The sequence below is a fragment of the Telopea speciosissima genome, chromosome 2 (assembly GCF_018873765.1).
Source record: "Telopea speciosissima isolate NSW1024214 ecotype Mountain lineage chromosome 2, Tspe_v1, whole genome shotgun sequence".
NCBI lineage: Eukaryota > Viridiplantae > Streptophyta > Magnoliopsida > Proteales > Proteaceae > Telopea > Telopea speciosissima.
Window position 1 is genome coordinate 79642546 of NC_057917.1, and position 20088 is coordinate 79662633.

The following is a 20088-nucleotide window of genomic DNA, read 5'->3' on the forward strand; positions in this document are numbered from 1 at the left end:
CGGCGTTTGTAATTTATGGTTTTTAGTTACCTTTGTACTCTATCATTTGGAAATGCTACAACTAATCACTAATCACATTGAATTTCTGTTTTTAAATTTGGAAGTGTAACCACATCCTTTTTATTAGCTCAAGAGCAATCCTTAAAGAGTGAGTCAGTATGGATGATCAAGATTGAATTTATGTTGTATTTGGAAGTTGTTTTCTTCTAAGAGCTTTTGGGCAAGTCTGTTGAAGGCTTCAGTTGGTTCCTGTGTTAAACTGTGTTCATACAGGTTGTGCAATTACTGCTCCTGGTTCCATGGTCGGAGTGCTCTAGTTGATCCCCATTCTACATTTAGTTGCTTGCCAGAGTATTAACACAAGTCAACTGAAAAAAGAAGAAAAAGAATATTACCACCCCCTCCCCGGCGAGCTGGAGGGGAGGCCACAATGAAATTTGGATCGTTGGTCTTCAATGATGTTGACGAAAGACGTATCTATGTGAATATCATAAGAATCATGTTTATGCTGAGTCTGATTCATAAGTACAGGAAAATAGGTCACCAGGACACTGTCACCAACTTAATTAATCAAGCAGTAGTTGGGTCAGGGTTTTTCAATTAGTCTTAGAAGTAAAGCTCAAAGGGATAGATCATGGCAGCATGGATGAATTTTTAGGGGCGGTTGATCTATAAAGGAGAAAGACTTAAATGGTTGACCATGGAGGTTGTTTCCTTTGTTATAAGATTCACATTAAATTTTTAAACAATTGTACTGTTAGTTATGTACATAGAGATTTAGTCTTCCCTGCTGTTCAAGTGACAAGGCAAATCAGGATCATTTGAACATGGCTTCGTACTTTTTAAAGATGTCTGATAACAAAAATCTCTTCCCATCTTATTTACATGAAAAATAAAGTAAAAAATAAAATTGAAAGATAATTGTCTTTAAAAGTATTTACATTTTAAATGTTTAATTATTTTGTTAGAAATATTTAAATTACTCAGTTGAGCTGTCATCTTATATAAGCATAAGCTTCTAGTCCAGAGTCTGTTAATGGAAGAAACAGTAAAATATATATGAATTGTAGATTTGGAACTAGGCGGTCGAATTGGATCCCAAAAACCTTAAGAGTTGGCCCCTCAAATTTGAAAATCTAACAATCCTCTCCCAAAAACCCTAGAGTAGACTGCTCAACAACGTCCAGAATCTAGATCGGTCACAACCCATTCTAATCCGAATCAGCTGATTTGAGATAGAGTTTATGGGACAAAATGGGACTTATGACTGTAGACTTTATGAGTCCAAAACATTGAAAGATTGTAGACAAAAAATTGTCCTTGGCGAGATTGAAACCAACACCTATGGATCGATCCAGAATCTCCAAAAAATAATTTAGAACAGGCTAGGGCCAAGGATAGATTGAGTTGGAGATGGAAAGAGACCGGGCAACAACTTGTGAGAGCACCAAACTTCTTTCACCTTCAGCCCAATCTTCTCAACATGAGCTAGACTTGTAACAGTACCAAAAAGTTCAGGTTCTAGGTCGTGATGAGTATTGATATAACTTGTAGCGATCAAAACAAATTTGCCATCTAACAAAATGCAGAATGCCCAACCAGAAGAGCCTAGATTTTTGGAGTTGGATCTTGCGCATATTAGAATAGGAAAATCGAAAATAGGCAAAGATGACAAAGAGGTGACAAAAATAAGATCCTCAGAATGAGAGTTGAGCTCAGCTCCTCGTAGGAGGTCGCTCCTCGGGAGCCGACCTCCACTCGGATAGAATCCATTGCCATCAAGTGGGTTCAGTGGATTCCAGAATGATTAGTTACATCAATGGATGAAATGGGGCGGGGGGATATATGCAGATCTTTCAACCAACGTTCAAGCCTCCTCATAACTAAAAGTGGATTAGGCTTAACCAAATTAAATGTAATACAATTCCTAGAGTCCCAAATAAAGTAACAAGTTATATTGAACATTATAAAAACAAAACCAAATCAGAATAGACTTATCAAGTTTACGATTTAACAAGATAGACATGCAGAAATGTTCCAAGTAAGGGTGAGAGAGAAACTCGATTATCAAATCAACGGACCAGCTGCCTGGATATGTTTGATCTAAGGGTTATACCCTAACCCGAATAGGTTCAATGGCCCATGTGTCCCAACAAATGAAAGACTTCAACACTTTATAAGTACAAATCCCAAACGACCAAACCCTAGAAAGCTTGCTCTAAACCTTACGATGGCGATTCCATCAATTGATGCCGACGATTTCTCACCTTCTACAACTTTAATTTCTTACGATCGTCCACTTCCTTTACTGAGAGGTCCCATACCGGCTGGTTTATCAGACGACCCATCGAAAGGTCCTTTCGTTCTCGCCTTCAGAGATCCTTCAAGCTGGAAGTCTGCTTTTCAAACTTGTGAATCTAAAGTCATTGAGCAGTGCGAGGTACTCTCGATTTACTCTATGTTCTCTGTTCACTTTTTGGATGATGAAATTTTTGTTTTCAGTTCTTTGGACATCTGGAATCCTTTGTGAAAGTTTCTGCAAACCTGGTGATCAGTTGGATGATTGGCTTGTGCAACGGTTTTTAACTTAATGATAAACTTAATCACCAACTATATTTCATACATGGAAGTTATATGGAAATATTATTCCTGAAATATAAATGATAAGAAGATGAAATTTACTTGCTGAGTTCTTTACTGTGTCCTGTTTGTTTAGTTAGAGCTAAATCTTGTTGGATCTATTTTATTATTTAGGTAAGCTTTGTGATTCAATTTGAGGGACTTATGTTGCAGCTGGCCGAGCTGGTTGGCTGTAGTATAGCCAACCAGTAAGTTACACAGCTGCGCAGATTTATATGGAGCACAAAACCAGCTCTTGACTGTTTGAGTTTATGCAGTTGAGATTGATAGTGTTGTACATCCACTAACGTCATTTCCTTCCAAAGGTCAACATTCTGATGTTTATGACCAGAAGCAAATTAAAAGAAGAGTTAATATTAACAAGAAGTGAATTAAAAGAAAAGTTAATTTTTTAATCTTGAGGAAAAATCTTATTTGGTGATTTAACAGACTAGACTGTAAGTGTAGCTTCCCCCCCACCAAAAAAAAAAAAAAAAAAACAAAACCCCCTATATATATATATAGAATTAGTAATCAAGGTGTTTAAAGTGATGAAGATTCCCAATGGGTAATGTTAAGGAGTATGATCTCAGCATAAATTCATTTTGATAAGAGACATGTTGCAGGTTGACTCTTATCATAAATTGAAAGATAGCAGTGAGGTTTCTCATTGATAATAATCGGGAGAAACCCCCGACACCATGGTTCGTAGCCACGTGCTTTAATCCTCTGAGCTGCAGGTCCTGCCCCATCCCATCCCCAATGGATCTGTGATCGCTTTCCATGTATTCCGCAAATGCAATTGGAAAAATATAAATAGCAGAAATGTTGTGCAGCAATGTTTGTATTACTGGTTTTGAGTGTATGTTACACTTTCCAGAATACAAAGCTCTACTTTGGGAAGTTACCCATGAGTGATTAAATACCTTGACACAGTGCAAATGAGGATGAAAGCTGAGCACTCCGTCCATATATTTTCCCTATTTGAGAAAGCAGTGGGTGAATCTTTCAACTACTTTTTTACCCACTATGATATTTAAGTGAGGTCAGGAATGGCCAAAAGGGTAAACTCCTATTAGGTCTATGGTCACACCATCACAGTGGTTTTGAGGACTTTATAGAAATAGAGGAATAACAGGATCCTTGGGGATATACCAAGGATGGTGGAGACTCTGACTAAATTAATTTTGCTTAGATTTTAGGCAGCGGCCTGATCACCCATCTTCAGGGAATGCAACATAGTCATTAGATTGAATCTGAATTCAGTTGTTATTTCCCATTAGTGTACAACTCCTTCACCCCTGTTTCTCCTATGCTGAATTTTGATGGCAGCTGTGCAGTTGGCACCTAGGGTAGGCTGGTGTTGGAGGTTCATTTGGAAATCACATGAGAGAATGCAAATTAGTAGTGGCAGAACTCAAAGCTATTTGTACTCGATCATTAGTTTCCCCATCACTAGAGTGGTCACACTTGGAAATGTAAGGACATTCCACCTTAGTTATTAGGTGAATGAGCCATAGAAGGAAATCTTATGGAGATGACCACTTCTGAACAGGAAGGCGAGATATCTCCTCCCATCTAGGAATGACTCATTCCAGTGGGGGCCTAGATCTGAGTCATCTGACAGTACTGTAGCGGATATGCTTGTCAGGGAGGGCTATCATCAAGACCATCTATTTGTAGGGCCATATCCAATCATGTAGGTTTTCTTCTTGTGTCTTTCTCTGTTTTACCATACTATATGTTTCCTTGTGCAGTTGCACTCTTATTCTGACTTCATTTTCCTAATTTTAAAAAAAGGGGAAGGATATTAATGTTTCTTTTTCATTAAATTCTGAAGTACTCGTTGATCTTTTAATGTATCAAGGCTGGAGCACGGATTGGGTGTTCTATTAGTGCTTCTAACAAGTGCAAACCACCATGGTGGAGATCCTTGTTTGGAGCTGTTACTGTTGATGTCGCTGCACGGGAGCAATGTGAAGAGCGTGAGATGGCATCCTGTCTTGCTGCTTCTAAAGAATCCTGTCTCAAGTTAGGAAAGGAGAAGTGCTTACCTCCTTTCCGGGATGCACGAATAGCATTGATTGATCTTAATGAAGTTTCAAAGTTTATTTTCTGGGCATCCCCAATAACAAGAAGAACCATGTGGTCCAAGTCAATTGGGTCAAGCCAGCTAGATTCATGCCTTCCATCGCATTGCGACCTTGAAGTGACTAACTATAGAGCAAGTGTTCTTTTAGAATCTGAGACCAGCATTGAAGATTCTCCAGGTAAAAGCAGCTGCAACCAGGAAAGCTTGCAGTAATAGACATAAGTTTTGAATCAAGAAGTTATAGAAGGGAAGCTCAAGTTCCAAGGTTTTGTGATCATAATATATTTGGGAATTTCAATAGATCCAGATATCCTGGTTAATTTGCTTCATTATATATGCTTGCACCAAAGAGGTAGAGAAGCTTTTTTACTGATTGCCACTTGGTTGAAGGATATTGCATGTGGCCATCCCACTGGGGTCCCTTCGAAAGGAAAAGCGGTGGTGTCTGAAGCTCATTCAAAATTGAAGTCACAGAAGGGAGTTAAGTGTTTGAAGCAGGCAGCTTCATCTCAAGCCGCCTACATCGTTTTGATCTGTCAGAGTCACACAGAATTCAACATCCCCATCTCCTGCATCTTCACCAGCACATTGATTCATACTTTTAAATTAAGATTTGTCTGCAAAAACCACCCAGATTCATACTGTTGTAGATTCATATCTTCATGATGGAGAGCAAATTTCTTGTAGCCAGTGCAAAGTTCTGTCTACAAGAAGTGATGATTCCAATCCTTATATGGACCAGGACCACGCTTTTCCCTTCACCCTTCCTTTACTGATGTAGTGCAATCATGATCACCCCCAAACCTAGATTTACCCACAACAATAAGATTCTATTATTTTCTTATTCTATGGATAGATTTTAATAGGATAAATGAAAATCTGATCACAATAGCTAGTCCTTCAATGAGAACGACTAATTGTTTTCTTTCCCTTGGATGAGTTAGTATTCATTTTGATTCGTAGAAATCTACTATCTTGTATGACATAAGGATTGGCCCTTTCCATCTTTCCAGGGGTGTGACAGTGGTGGCGGTCTTTTTGCGATGGGCTTCTATTTAAAAAAAAATAAAATTCAAATGTTTCTTCTACAAATGAAAGAGACATTTATTTGATTTTGGAACCGAGTTTAATTGTGACTAGTCAGTCAACAAAGCGTGTTGATCAACACCCACGTTCTATATCTTTCTTCAAATATAAAAGGGGGGAACTAAGCTAATTAATTTCCTCATCCAATCAACCCTACAATAATTAACACTCTTCTCATTCTGTTCACTAGTGGTGTCTAACTTAGCTAAAAAGGCCCAAGAAACAAACAATATTGCTTTTGCCTCCTCAGACTACCAATGGAACCACCTTCTTTACTAAGAAGAGTGGGAGTGGGAGTGAGAGTGAGAGTGAGAGGGAGCACCATATTTGCCTAGATGACCAGCAATCTGCTGTCTTGCAATTGCAACAGGAGTCCTTGTATTATTATACCACTTCATCTTCATCTTCATGGGAACCGGAAACGGATTGCTGCTCATGGGAAGGCGTCACATGCAACTTCACAACTGGTTACGTGATCGGTCTCAACTTGAGTTCCAAGATTTTTGGATCACCTATCCATTCCAACAGCAGCCTTTTTCGTCTCCATCATCTTCAAAACCTCAATCTTGCTTACGCTAACTTGTCTCGTCCGACTCCTAATAGTATACCATCTGGGTTTCATCGCCTTTCAAGCTTGACCCATCTCAACTTCTCACGCCTAACAAGGTTGGTTTCTTTTGATCTTTCCTCCTACACCAATTAACACGTGGACTGTAAACGTGATCTAATTCTAGAAAGACCCAACCTTGAGGAGTTGATACAGAATCTGACATCTCTCATGGAATTGTACCTTGATGGTGTAGACCTCTCTTAACAGGGGAAAAGCGTTCATTGGTCTCAGCTCTTGCCGCAGTTACTACCCAGCCTCCGTGTTTTGAGTTTGTCTAATTGTGGTCTTTCAGGTCCCATTCACTCTTCTCTTTCCCACCTTGTCTTCCTCTCGGAGCTCCGACTTGATGAAAACTATAATCTTTCTCTTGAAATACCCAAGTTCTTTGCCAATTTCTCTCATTTGAAAACTCTCATTCTAAGCTCTTGTGGATTGTATGGAGAATTCCCCAACAGTATTTTCCTTCTACCCAATCTTCAGTTCCTTGATGTGTCAAACAATGCTCGCCTCACTGGTCAATTCCCAGCTGAATTTCCACATAATAATGCCTTCAAGGTCATGTTGCTCAGCAACACAAATTTTTCTGGAGGGATTCCAGATTCTATTAGAAATCTTAGGTTTTTGACGAGACTAAATATTAGATCTTGCAATTTCTCCGGATCAGGCGTCTTACCTTCACTAATGAACCTCACCCAACTAACTGCGTTCGACCTTTCAGGGAACCCTTTCACTGGTCCCATTCCATCTTCTATAACAAACCTTACCCATCTAGAGCTTTTGGACCTTTCCTCCACTAGTTTTACTGGTTCAGTCCCTCTGTTTAATAAAGACAATGTTCCAAATCTTGTACTTTTGGACTTGTCTCGCAATCTTCTTGACGGGACAGTCAATTTTTGTTCTTTATTTACACTCCCATCATTGGAAATATTTTCCCTCTCAGATAATCAGTTTAGAGGTCGGCTTGATGAGTTAATGTTTCATAATTCATCATCATCATCTATATCATCATTAATAGAAATAGATTTGAGTGGAAACAAATTTAGTGGACAAATTAATACCAAACTCAATTTCTCAATTCTCAAGTCTTCTTCAAATCCTGGATCTCAGCTCCAACGATTTTAGTGGTACTGTAAATCTGTACATGTTTGGGAACCTTTCCAACCTTATGGTCCTTGACCTCTCAGACAACCTATTCTCAGTTGAATTTGGCAACAGTAGTTCTTCTATTCCTCCCCTTCTATCTGTGTTGTCGTTGGGATCTTGCAACATAACAGAATTCCCAAACTCCTTGAGAACTCAAGAGGATTTGCAGGTTTTAGACCTTTCAAACAACAACATTTCCGGTCAATTACCAAATTGGATATGGAGAATGAAAAGTTTGTATTATTTGAATCTGTCATACAACTCTCTAAATGCTTTGGAGCATCCTCTCCTAAATCTTTCCTCTGAGTCCATTAAGAATTCTTGATCTTCGCAGCAACAAGCTACAAGGGTCTCTCCCAATTCCCTCATCATCTCTCACTTTCTTTTCAATTTCAAACAATAGCTTTGTTGGAGGAATCCCCGAGTCAATATGCAAATTGAGTGGTCTACAATTTTTTGTTGCCTCTTACAACAACTTGAGCGGTTCAATTCCTGAATGTCTAGGTAACATGGGCACTCTCATAGTTTTGGATGTACAAGGGAATAAATTTGATGGCGGAATGCCTGGAGATTATTTTACAAATGCAAGCAGCAGCCTGAGGACACTCAACATCAATGGAAACATATTAGAAGGGCAAGTTCCTAGGTCATTGGCCAATTGCACATCACTAGAGGTTCTAGACCTTGGGAAGAACAAGATAATTGATACTTTCCCGTTCTGGTTGGGGAAATTGCCCAAGTTGTGAGTTTTAGTAATGCATTCCAACAGATTCTATGGTCCCATCAATCAGTACGCTCCAACTTCTGTTAATGGATTCCCAATGCTGCAAATCATGGATCTCTCTTCCAATAGATTTACAGGTAATTTGCCAGCTGAATATTTTCGAAGCTTGGGGGCATCAATGCTAAATAATGGACACAAATCAGAACCAGAGTACATTGGAGATGCCTACTATATAGACTCGGTGACAATCATGAACAAAGGGCAAGAAATGGAACTAGTTAAGATCTTGACCATCTACACAGCTCTTGATCTTTCCGACAACAACTTCCAAGGTGAGATTCCACAAGTCATTGGAGACCTCACGTCACTTGTGATTCTAAACTTGTCTCAAAATGACTTAGCCGGCCAAATCCCATCATCGATTGGAGATATAGAACAACTTGAGTCATTGGATCTCTCAGGAAACAAGCTCTCAGGCCAGATCCCTTGGCAAGTTGCTGATCTTACATTTCTTTCATTCTTAATCCTCTCCCAAAATCATCTTGAGGGACCTATACCACGAGGTAATCAGTTGGAGACATTTTCAAACAGTTCTTACAATGAGAATCTAGGATTATGTGGGTTTCCCTTATCAAGGAAATGCAAATATGCCAGTGATGGTACGCCGGCACATCAAGGTGAAGAATCAACAAATGATGACTCAAAATTTGAATGGAAATTCATGTTGATGGGTTATGGGTCCGGAATGGTAATTGGAATTGTGATAGGACTTGTTATTTTCAAAGAGGAGTGGCTTGTAAGAACTTTTAGATTGGCACCATTTGGGCGGCAGAGAAAGTCAAAGAGAGGAAGATCAATGATAAGATGATAGAAGTTAAAAGGTCATCAATTGTTGATGATGACAAAGGAAATCAAAATCTCTCTCCCTCCATATTATATAAATAAGTTCGCAACTTTTTTCCTTGGGGTGCTAAGATTTTCATTAGCTTGTTCATGTGTAAAAAGACCATAATTGCAGTAATGTTTTTTTTTTTTTTTTTTTTTTTTTTTTTTTGAGTTAATTGCAGTAATTTTGTCAACTAAAGTTATGCTGAGCTGGAATTGGTGCAGGTGATGGTCGCCCAAGATTGCAATACCATAGTTTTCCAACGAGAAGAAGATGGAATGAAAATTTTTTATTTAAATAACTAAGGAGATCAAAATGGACATTTCAACTGCTAATAGGAAGAAGATTGATATTTTAGTAGTTTTTGAGGTATTCGTGCCATTCGATTTACCTACAGGGATACTGATTGATGGGACCAAAGAATCTGTTGGAATGCAATAGATGCAATGGACATTTCCTTGAAATTTACCCTACTTTCAAATATCAAATATTTCAATAAATGAAGACAAATGATTTCAATTGAATTAATTGAACCAAGTCTGTGAGTAGTCCAAGTAAGTCAACAAATCGTGTTGATCGAACACGTATTATCTTCAAAGATAAAAAGGGGGAACCTCCACATCCAGTTTAATTTCCTCATCCAAATCTTACAATTTAAGACTCTTTCTTCTTCTTCTTCTTCTCTCATTTCGTATAATTTCTTTTTCCTTGTTATCTTCAGTATAATGGGAAATCTCCACTTTGCTGGTCATCGTCTCCTCTTCAGCTGTTTCTTCCTCCTAATATTGCTTTTGTCTCAGACTACCAACGGAGGAACCCTGTTGAGGGAGCGCCATATTTGTCAAGATGACCAGAAATCTGCTCTTTTGCAATTGCAACAAGAATCCTTTTATCCAACATGGAAACCGGAAATGGATTGTTGCTCATGGGAAGGCGTCACATGCAACATCACCACTGGTTATGTGATCGGTCTCGACTTGAGTGCTCTTTTGGAATTGAGTAATTCCGATGGTCTCAATTCCATCACTTCCAAGCTTACAGGACTTATCTATTCCAACAGCAGCCTCTTTGCTCTCCCATCATCTCCAAACCCTCAATCTTGCTTACAGTTACTTTGAGCTGACTCCTATCCCATCTGGGTTTGATCGGCTTCCAAGCTTGACACATCTCAACCTCTCCAATACGTGTTTCTCCGGCCAGGTACCTTGGGAATTCTCACGCCTAACAAGGTTAGTTTCTCTTGATCTCCCTACCCCCTACGTTCAGTTCTGTAATCCTAGTCTAAAATTGGAAAGACCAAACCTTAGGGCATTGATCCAGAATCTGACTTCTCTACAAGAACTATACCTTGATGGTATAGACCTCTCTAAACAGGGGAGAAGCGATCATTGGTCTCAGGTCTTGCCGCAGGCACTTCCCAACCTCCGTGCATTGAGCTTGTCTAACTGTGCTCTTTCAGGTCCCATTCACTCTTCTTTCTCCCACCTTGTCTTCCTCTCGGAACTCCGACTTGATGAAAATTATAATTTTTTTGCTGTACCCAAGTTCTTGGCCAATTTCTCTCATTTGAGAACTCTTGGTCTAAGCTCTTGGGGATTGTATGGGGAATTCCCAACCAGTGTTTTTCATCTACCTAATCTTCAGATCCTTGATGTGTCAAACAATTCTCTCCTCACTGGTCAATTCCCAGGTTTTCCACATAACAATGCCCTTGAGTGTATCTCGCTCTCAAGCACACAATTTTTTGGTGGGATTCCGGATTCTATTGGAAATCTTATATTTCTGAAGAAATTACTACTTTCGAGTTGCAATTTCTCAGGCTCGATCTCTCCTTCCCTAGCAAACCTCACCCAGCTTACTCAGTTAGACCTTTCAGCGAATGCTTTCACTAGTTCAATATCATATTCTCTAACAAACTTTACCCATCTAGCCTTTTTGGGTCTTTCCGACAATAGTTTTACTGGTTCAGTCCCTCTCTTTAATAAAGACAATGCTCCGAATCTTGTTCGTTTGGACTTAACTGGAAATCTTCTTGACGGGATAATTGATTCTTCTCTATTTACCCTCCCATCATTGCAAAACTTAGGACTCTCGGGTAATCAGCTTAGTGGTCGATTTGAGTTGTTGAGTAATTCATCATCTATTTCATCATTGGAATTCATGGATTTGAGTGGAAACAGATTGAATGGACAAATACCAACATCGATTTCTCAATTCTCAAGTCTTCAATCCCTCTATCTGAGCTCCAACAATTTTAGTGGCACTCTAAAACTGGACATTTTTGCGAGCCTTAAGAACCTTTGGACTCTTGACCTTTCAAACAACGTCCTATTGTCACTTGAAGTTGGCGATAGTAATTCTACTGATCTTCCCCAGCTCCTAGTGTTGAACTTGGGATCTTGCCATATAAATGAATTCCCCAACTCCTTGAGGACTCAAAAAGGATTGGAGAGATTAGACGTTTCAAACAACAACATTTCTGGTCAAATACCAAATTGGATATGGAAGAATGATAATTTATATTATTTGAATCTTTCATACAACTCTCTAAATGCTTTGGAGCGACCTCTCCTAAGTTTTTCCTCCTTGGGCATGTTAACTTTTCTTGATCTTCGTAGCAATAAGCTACAGGGGTCAATCCCAATTCCACCATCCTATGTCACATTCTTTTCAATTTCGAATAATAGCTTTGTTGGAGAAATCCCTGAATCAATATGCAAATTGAACAGCCTAGAAATCTTTGTTGCTTCTTACAACAACTTGAGCGGTTCAATTCCGGAATGTCTAGGTAACATTCCCACTCTCTCAGTATTGGATGTACAAGGGAATAGATTTCATGGAATGCCTCAAGATTTTACAAATGCAATCAGCCTGAGGACACTCAAAATTAATGGAAACATATTAGAAGGCCAAGTGCCTAGGTCATTGGCTAATTGCACATCATTAGAGGTTCTAGACCTGGGGAAGAATAAGATACTTGATACTTTCCCCTTCTGGTTGGGGGAATTGCCTCTGTTGCGAGTTCTTGTATTGCATTCCAACAGATTCTATGGTCCCATCCGACACTACTCTGCAACTTCTTTTAATGAGTTCTCAATGTTGCAAATCATGGATCTCTCTTCCAATAGATTTACAGGTAATTTGCCAACTGAATACTTTCAAAGCATGAAGGCAATGATGCTAAAAAATGGACCGGGTTCAGTAGCAGAGTACATTGAGTACACTAATTTCAGTACCTTGGGAGAATCCTACTACAGAGACTCGGTGACAATCATGAACAAAGGGCAAGAAATAAAGCTAGAGAGGATCTTGACCATCTACACAGCTCTCGATCTATCCAACAACAACTTCCAAGGTGAGATTCCAGAAGTCATTGGAGACCTCACATCACTTGTGGTTCTAAACTTGTCTCACAATGACCTAACCGGCCAAATCCCATCATCCATTGGAAATATGGCACAGCTTGAGTCATTGGATCTCTCCGTAAACAAGCTATCAGGGAAGATCCCTGGGCTACTTACCGATCTTACATTTCTTGCATTCTTAAACCTCTCCCAAAATCATCTTGAGGGACCTATACCACGAGGGAATCAGTTTGACACATTTTCAAACACTTCTTACAATGATAATCCAGGATTATGTAGGTTTCCCTTATCAAGGAAATGCAGTGATGATATACCACCACATCAAGGTGGTGAGGAATCAACAAATGATGACTCAAAATTTGAATGGAAATTCACGTTGATGGGTTATGGAACCGGAATGGTAATTGGAATTGTGATAGGACTTGTCATTTTCAAAGATGAGTGGCTTGTAAGGACTTTTAGATTGGCACCAATTGGGCGGCAGAGAAAGTCAAAGAGAGGAAGATCGATGATACGATGATGGAAATTAAAAAAATGATCAATTGTAGATGATGACAAAGGCAATCAAAATCTCTGTCTCTCTCTCTCAGTAAATATTATAAATTAGCTTTCCACTTTTTTTTCTTGGGGTGCTAAGATTGTCTTCAGCTTGTTAATTTGTAAAAGAACCTTAGTTGCAGCATTTTTAATTGTTTAATGAGTCAATTGCAGTAATTTTGTCAACTATATTATGAACCCAAAAACTATCAAAAAGCCAAATTGTATTAAACAAAATTTTAATTTTTTAACAAAATGAAAGGTACAAGAATTATTATGCGCATTTAATATGGTCATCTTCTTGGGATGAATCAAGAACCCAAACAAACAATCAAACACAACACAAGGAATTAACCGTAATTTGGCAAGATTGCCTAACTCCAAGAGAATCAGAGATTTTTCATTATTTTTGAAAAACTCTCTACATCACTCCACCCTACAAAGTATTCCTTCTCACGTTTGACAAAGTTTTCGACATCAGCAGACAATATATAGGGAACCCCAAAACCCTAATTTTAATATAATTATAATATCATGTTTTAACAGTTCGATTTATGTTTTAGCTACATTATTATTTCAGGACCACTATAAGCCAGAAAGCCCTTCTATAATCAGTTTAGGGTTCAGCCCAACTGCATTAGCCCAGTTTAGGGTTCAGCCCAACTGCATTAGCCCAATACAATAGGGCCTGAACTTTTGATATGCTACAGGCCCACAACATAATCTCAAACACCGAATGTTTAAAGGGGAACGAAATTTTGCTGCTACCTATCCTGCTGGCAGCCAAGGAAATGGAATCTTAAAGGATATTTTTGAAAATATCAAAACCTAAGAGGCTATTTATGAACCCAAAAGGTAAGTGAATTAGAACTTTTCCTGTTTTCATATCAAGGAGAGATGATCCCCTTATCCAAAAACAAAAAAAAAGGAGAGTTGATCCCTAGAAAAAATCATACTAGATTAGAAAGAATTACATAAAAAAATGCCGCTAGGATACATGCCTACATGGCCAGGTACTCATTGAGGTGTCTTCGTCATGATCGACATACGATTTGTAGATCTTCTCTATATGCTTGATCCTAGCAAGCATCTTTGCATGTCCCTGTAGGAGATGTGTGTATCATCCTCTTGGTGGACAGCATGGGACAGCGGATCTTTATTCCTTGCAATTCCCTGGGCAATGATCATTCCACCCCTGTCCGAGCACCCCTTTCTTATTACAACAATAAGATTCTATTATTTTCTTCTTCTATAGATAGATTTTAATAGGGCAAATGAAAATCTTATAACTATATCTAGGCCTTCAATAAAATAAAATATATAAAAACAAAAAAACCAAATGAGGGTTCATTTGCGAATGTTGAAATTTCAGATTACCAAAATTTCCTGGATGGAGGCATGACATAAGTCATTAATCCCTATTAGTTTTTTCTCAATTTGAGACAACTTCGTGACCGGCCATTCAACACATTCTACATAGAGTGTTGAATGGGTATTCTCTTTTGAGAGAGAGAGAGAGACATTTTTCACTCCAATTGGTTATTTTTGCAGCACTTGACTGGTAGACAAGTGGGGCAACAATAATTTTGCCATGTGGAGAAATAATTTTGAATTCAATCCGTTAGATATTAGGGGAATGATCTGCATTTGCTACATGTCAAAATTTCATACCTAAATTCAATAATTTAAATCCCAAGTATGTGTATATATGCACCTCTCCCAGTCCTTATTATTTTCTTGGATTTATTCAATTAATGCTTTATTTTGTTAAATGACTAATTCTATCTGGATTAAAACTTACAAGGTATGAACATGGAGTTTGGTCTATCTGCCACAAAATAATTTTATCCAGACTTTACTATATATCGAATCGAGTGTTCATACATAAAGAATGTTTCTTGCGAAACCACACACCAAGAGATATTGTATGAGGAGCCTACAACAACAACAAACTCAATCTTATCCCAACTTAATGGGATCAACAACTACATGGATAAAAAAAAGAGGAGCGTGGACGCTGACAAATGAAAGGTGGCAAATGCAAAGAAAAAAGAAAGGTCAAAGTAAAAGGAACTATGTACAGCCCAACAAATCAGGAGAATTTTAACTAAATGGGATTTGTTACATGGATTCTTGCCCTCCAATAGACTCTATCCGAAGTCATATTTGACACAAGACTTAGATAATTCATGCCAATTCTTATAACTTCTCCTATGATCATTTTAGTCTATGCAACAAAAATATATTGTTAGGTCCTATAGTTGATCATCTGATTGTCTCGACTCATGGCGGATCAAGCCAAGCATTGATGGATGGATGGTTTGAGTCATTATAGTAGTTTTTAATCAAACATGGTCCTTTTGGGAGTGACAATCCATCATCCACTAAGGTTGCCAATGAGGACGACTGATTGTTTTTCTTTCCCTTGGATGATTTGTACTCATTTTGATTCGTAAAAATCTATTGTCATGTATGACAATCAGGGTCAGCCCTGCCCAACCCTGAGGGCGGGTCATGGTTGGATTTTCTAGGCCTTGAGTCAGGGTCGGGCCTGGGCCTAGCTAAGGGGATCCAAGATTGGGTTGGGGTTTTAAAAAGTTCAGCCCAACCCGACCCAACAAGGTGGATCCCACCTGTAAAACTACCATTCCACCCCTGTTTTTGTTGTCGATTTGTGAGGCTAGACCCTCCAGCTCCCGCCACAACTGGAGTAAATTCATTTCCCCACAAAACCCATTCTCTTGAGAATTGATAAAATGGAGTGAGACTCTCCACATAGAATTGCAAGGATCAGCAATAGCAACGGGGGGATCTTTGTCTCGTCTAGTTTCTTGTCCGTCCCAATTTCCCCAATGCCTATAATAAGAGGGTGGGCGATGATCACCCTACCCCTGCCCAAACACTAAGCCCGGGTGAGGTCCCGCCTTATTACAAGCCCCAGGGACGTGGAGGAGACAATTTTCCGCTTCACGGGATCATCATGACTGCTTTTCTTTTATTTTTAATATTTAACCTGAAACTCTGAAAATGACGTAATAATTCTGACCTAAAAAAATTAAAAAAATTACTAGTAATAATAATGAGAGATGATACACTGTTGGAAATAGAAATACTGTTGTGGTTGTAATGGTAGTCTCTCTGAAGATTGAAAAATAAGCGCTCCGGGCACAGATTCGGGATCGATATCTCAAACCATGGCTCGAAGAAGGGGAAAACTGTGCGTGAGCAGTGCTTGGTTTCTTACTCAAATGAAAAGTCCAACCTCCATGATTGACGCGATCCCTTGATTGGATTATTATTTCTATCTGCAAATTTTTGTTTTTTTGCCATTCAGCCATTCTATAAAATGGAATGGATGGCCATTTTACTTCAATCAAACAGTCCCGGCCTCCTCATACTACTCTCCCTTGGCAATAAGTAAGTAGCTAGCAAGGGAGAAAAAGATGGGTTATAATCTTGTTGCAGTGTTCTTGGGTCTCTACCTCGTCATCTCTCTCCAACCCTCCTTCACAGTTGCCCAAATATTATTTCAGGTATAATTAATTGTCATGGCTGATCCTTGTATTTTTGATAGATTATTATTTGAAATATTGATTGGTCTTTTCTTTTATTTTCAGGGATTTAATTGGGCATCATGGAAGAAGGAAGGGGGATGGTATAACTTTCTCAGCAACTCTATTCCTGATTTGGCAAGCGCTGGGGTCACACATGTTTGGCTTCCTCCATGCTCTCATTCTGCTGCAGATGAAGGTATTGTTATTTCGTCAAAAAAAAATAATCCGGATGGGCCCTCTTGTTAGATTTCTTGTGGAGTTCAATTAATTATACCTTAGTTATTGGTGTGGGTCCATGAGTATAATCCTGATTTAAGACTGTTTTAAGATTATTAGGGGGTATTCTAGTCCTTTACATTATGAGGTGGGCGATGATTGAGATTCTATATTATATATACATAGTGGTCCCTGCAATCTCTTGATCTCATCTCATGTGATATTAGATATATATATTTTTTTCTTTCTTTCATTTATATATAGAGCTCCCTGTTTGTAGGAACCATATATCCATTTACTTGGCCTCTTAACTCTCCCTACTTCCTTCAAACACCCTTGAGATCCTCCCCCACCCCAAAAGGAGATACAACTCAAAATTATAGCTTCTGCAGAACCCAGATGCTGACACAAAAGTTGGGGTTTTTTTGAGTTATTTGGATTTTGGGTTTGTACTATTGAATCAATAGAAAGTTCTCCTACCTAGTCTTCCTTGTGTCTCAAGTGCCTTAATTACCATTTTTTCTTCTGCCACAATCGATCTTATGTGTTTTAATCTCTCTACAGGGTATTTGCCAGGAAGATTGTATGATCTGAATGCATCAAAATATGGAAATCAGGAAGAACTGAAGAAACTGATAAAGGGTTTTCATGACAAAGGAATCAAATGCATTGCAGACATAGTCATAAACCATAGAGTTGCAGAGAAGACAGATGAGAGTGGGACATTGAACATCTTCGAGGGAGGAACCCCAGATAATCGTCTCGACTGGGGTCCATCCATGATCTGTGGTGATGACACAAAATTTCACGGCACAGGGAATCAGGACACAGGGATTAACTGGGGTGATGCTCCAGACATTGATCACACCAATCCAACAGTCCAAAGAGAGTTATCAGATTGGATGAATTGGCTCAAAACTGAAATTGGGTTTGATGGATGGAGATTTGATATGGTATTGGGATACGCTCCAGCTTATACCAAGATCTATATGCAACCAACAAACCCAAATTTTGCAGTTGGAGAGCTTTTCAGATATCTTGTTAATGGTACAGACAATAAACCATTGTATAACCAGGATCCACACCGTCGTGAATTAGTGGAATGGGTACAAGCTGCAGGAGGGACTGTGACAACCTTTGATTTCACAACCAAAGGGATTCTGACATCTGCTGTACAGGAACAGGAAGAGCTGTGGAGGATGAAGGATTCAGAAGGAAAGCCACCAGGAATGATTGGTCTCTTACCATCAAATGCTGTAACTTTCATTGACAATCATGATACAGGGTCACAGAAACAATGGCCTTTTCCATCTAACAAAGTATTGCAAGGATATGTCTACATTCTCACTCACCCAGGGATACCTTCCATAGTAAGTTTTCATTTTCTTTCCTGAATTTAATGTTGATATAACACCCCATATATATATATATGCTACTTTTGTATAACTAACTATTGATCTAGTACGTTTCTTCTTAATTTGTGTAGTTCTATGATCACTTCTTCGAATACTCAATTAAGGATAACATCAAGAACTTAACTGCAATAAGGGAAAGGAATGGGATCAAACCAACTAGCACCGTTCGTATTATTACTGCTGAATCTGATCAGTATGTAGCAATGATTGACGAGAAAGTTATTGCCAAGATTGGTTCAAGAATTCCTGTTGGAGACGTTATTCCCTCAACGTTCCAGATTTCTACTTATGGAGATGGCTACGCTGTGTGGGAGAAAAAACAGTGATGCATGTGTTGCTGCAGGTTTTCATTGAGAATGAGACTCACTTTACATTATGTTTTGGTCATAATACTGAAAGATGGTTGCTTAAAATCTATTGATGCTGAGTGCGAATACTATTGAAGTGTAGCTCGGTTCTCTTAATTGTTGGAGTGTGTAATGTATCTAGGTATATTATAGTGTCGAGATTCATTATACACATGTTTAAATATGTTAACTAGATAAGGATTGAGTTAATCATTCCATATTTGTAATCTTCTCAAGATATAAATAAAGTGGTGACCTTGTCACTCTGACAAGTCAAATCATTATCTCATTTTCTCTTCTCAACTCAGCATCAGAGCTCAATCCACTTGTGGTTCAAAAAACTTTTTCACTTTAACTTTTTCTTTTGTGTTTAACATGGGTGATTGAACATGTACTAAAGCATGTTGCTCAATGCTAAACACCGTTGTTCACTAACGAAGAACGTCACCGTCGCTTGTCCATGCGCCCCCACCAACCGCAGGCTGCTCACTTATTGTGTTTCTTTCCCTTGCTTGGATGATTGTACTCTGTTTTGAATGAATCGTAAGATTTTACAATCTTCTGTGACTACTACTACATTTCAAAAGGAACAGGAAAAAATGCGAAATAGATTTGTGAATTGTGGATTTGTGAGTACTGATGGATTAAATAAAGGGTTTCAAATATAACAAAAGATCTTCTTCAATGTTGAACTTCCAAATATCAAATATTTTCCGTCTTGAATGGAGAAAGACATTTCGTTGGAGATGCCTACTACAGAGACTCAGTGACAATCATGAACAAAGGGCAAGAAATGGAACTACTGAGGATCTTGACCATCTACACAGCTCTTGATCTATCTGACAACAACTTCCAAGGTAATATTCCAGAAGTCATTGGAGACCTAACATCACTTTTGATTCGAAACTTGTCTCAAAATGACTTAACCGGCCAAATCCCATCATCGATTGGAAACATGGCACAGCTTGAGTCATTGGATCTCTCACAAAACATGCTCTCGGGCCAGATCCCTGGCCAACTCGCTAATCTTACATTTCTTGCATTTTTAAACCTCTCCCTAAATCATCTTGAGGGACCTATACCACGAGGGAATCAGTTGGAAACATTTTCAAACACTTCTTACAATGAGAATCCAGGATTATGTGGGTTTCCCTTATCAAGGAAATGCAGTGATGATGATGATACGCCACCACATCAAGGTGGTGAGGAATCAACAAATGATGACTACTCCAAATTTGAATGGCAATTCATGTTGATGGGTTATGTATGGATGCGGAACGGCAATTGGAATTGTCATAGGACTTCTCATTTTCAAAGACGAGTGGCTTATACGAACTTTTAGAGTGGCACCAATTCGGCAACAAAGAATGTCGAAGACTGAGAAGAAACTGATTAAAAGAAAATTTTTTTTTCTTTATCAAATATCAAAAGAAGATGAAAGATCTTTTTTTTTTTTTTTTTAACTTCTCCAATGTGTAAATAAGTTTGCAACTT

General features: G+C 38.7%; 5 protein-coding genes across 5 annotated transcripts; all 5 read left to right on the forward strand.

The window, feature by feature from the left end:
• The first annotated feature begins 2203 nt into the window (after positions 1-2203).
• On the forward strand, positions 2204-5414 carry LOC122650001. The gene is made up of 2 exons (XM_043843287.1): positions 2204-2440; positions 4487-5414. Exons 1-2 carry the CDS (start codon positions 2231-2233, stop codon positions 4922-4924), a joined length of 648 nt encoding a protein of 215 aa, XP_043699222.1. The 5' UTR covers positions 2204-2230; the 3' UTR covers positions 4925-5414.
• A 2715-nt stretch (positions 5415-8129) lies between these two features.
• On the forward strand, positions 8130-9142 carry LOC122651186 (receptor-like protein 43). The gene has a single exon (XM_043844500.1). It carries the CDS (start codon positions 8306-8308, stop codon positions 9140-9142), a length of 837 nt encoding a protein of 278 aa, XP_043700435.1. The 5' UTR covers positions 8130-8305.
• Positions 9143-11752: 2610 nt separating this feature from the next.
• LOC122650000 (receptor-like protein 35) lies at positions 11753-19956 on the forward strand. Its single transcript, XM_043843285.1, has 2 exons — positions 11753-12374; positions 19335-19956. The coding sequence occupies exons 1-2, from the start codon at positions 11753-11755 to the stop codon at positions 19934-19936; spliced, it is 1224 nt and encodes a 407-aa protein (XP_043699220.1). The 3' UTR covers positions 19937-19956.
• On the forward strand, positions 12397-13085 carry LOC122650002 (receptor-like protein 35). The gene is made up of 2 exons (XM_043843288.1): positions 12397-13034; positions 13070-13085. Exons 1-2 carry the CDS (start codon positions 12434-12436, stop codon positions 13075-13077), a joined length of 609 nt encoding a protein of 202 aa, XP_043699223.1. The 5' UTR covers positions 12397-12433; the 3' UTR covers positions 13078-13085.
• LOC122649999 (alpha-amylase-like) lies at positions 16496-18662 on the forward strand. Its single transcript, XM_043843284.1, has 4 exons — positions 16496-16595; positions 16680-16812; positions 17397-18202; positions 18319-18662. Exons 1-4 carry the CDS (start codon positions 16506-16508, stop codon positions 18571-18573), a joined length of 1284 nt encoding a protein of 427 aa, XP_043699219.1. The 5' UTR covers positions 16496-16505; the 3' UTR covers positions 18574-18662.
• Positions 19957-20088: the final 132 nt, after the last annotated feature.

Coding starts and splice junctions, on each gene's coding strand:
- LOC122650001 (XM_043843287.1), top strand. CDS start 2,231: ATGGCGATTCCATCAATTGATGCCGACGATTTCTCACCTTCTACAACT. Junction 2,441..4,486: donor AAGTCATTGAGCAGTGCGAG/GTACTCTCGATT, acceptor TAATGTATCAAG/GCTGGAGCACGGATTGGGTG.
- LOC122651186 (XM_043844500.1), top strand. CDS start 8,306: ATGCATTCCAACAGATTCTATGGTCCCATCAATCAGTACGCTCCAACT.
- LOC122650000 (XM_043843285.1), top strand. CDS start 11,753: ATGTTAACTTTTCTTGATCTTCGTAGCAATAAGCTACAGGGGTCAATC. Junction 12,375..19,334: donor GGGTTCAGTAGCAGAGTACA/TTGAGTACACTA, acceptor AAAGACATTTCG/TTGGAGATGCCTACTACAGA.
- LOC122650002 (XM_043843288.1), top strand. CDS start 12,434: ATGAACAAAGGGCAAGAAATAAAGCTAGAGAGGATCTTGACCATCTAC.
- LOC122649999 (XM_043843284.1), top strand. CDS start 16,506: ATGGGTTATAATCTTGTTGCAGTGTTCTTGGGTCTCTACCTCGTCATC. Junction 16,596..16,679: donor TTGCCCAAATATTATTTCAG/GTATAATTAATT, acceptor TTTTATTTTCAG/GGATTTAATTGGGCATCATG. Junction 16,813..17,396: donor TCATTCTGCTGCAGATGAAG/GTATTGTTATTT, acceptor ATCTCTCTACAG/GGTATTTGCCAGGAAGATTG.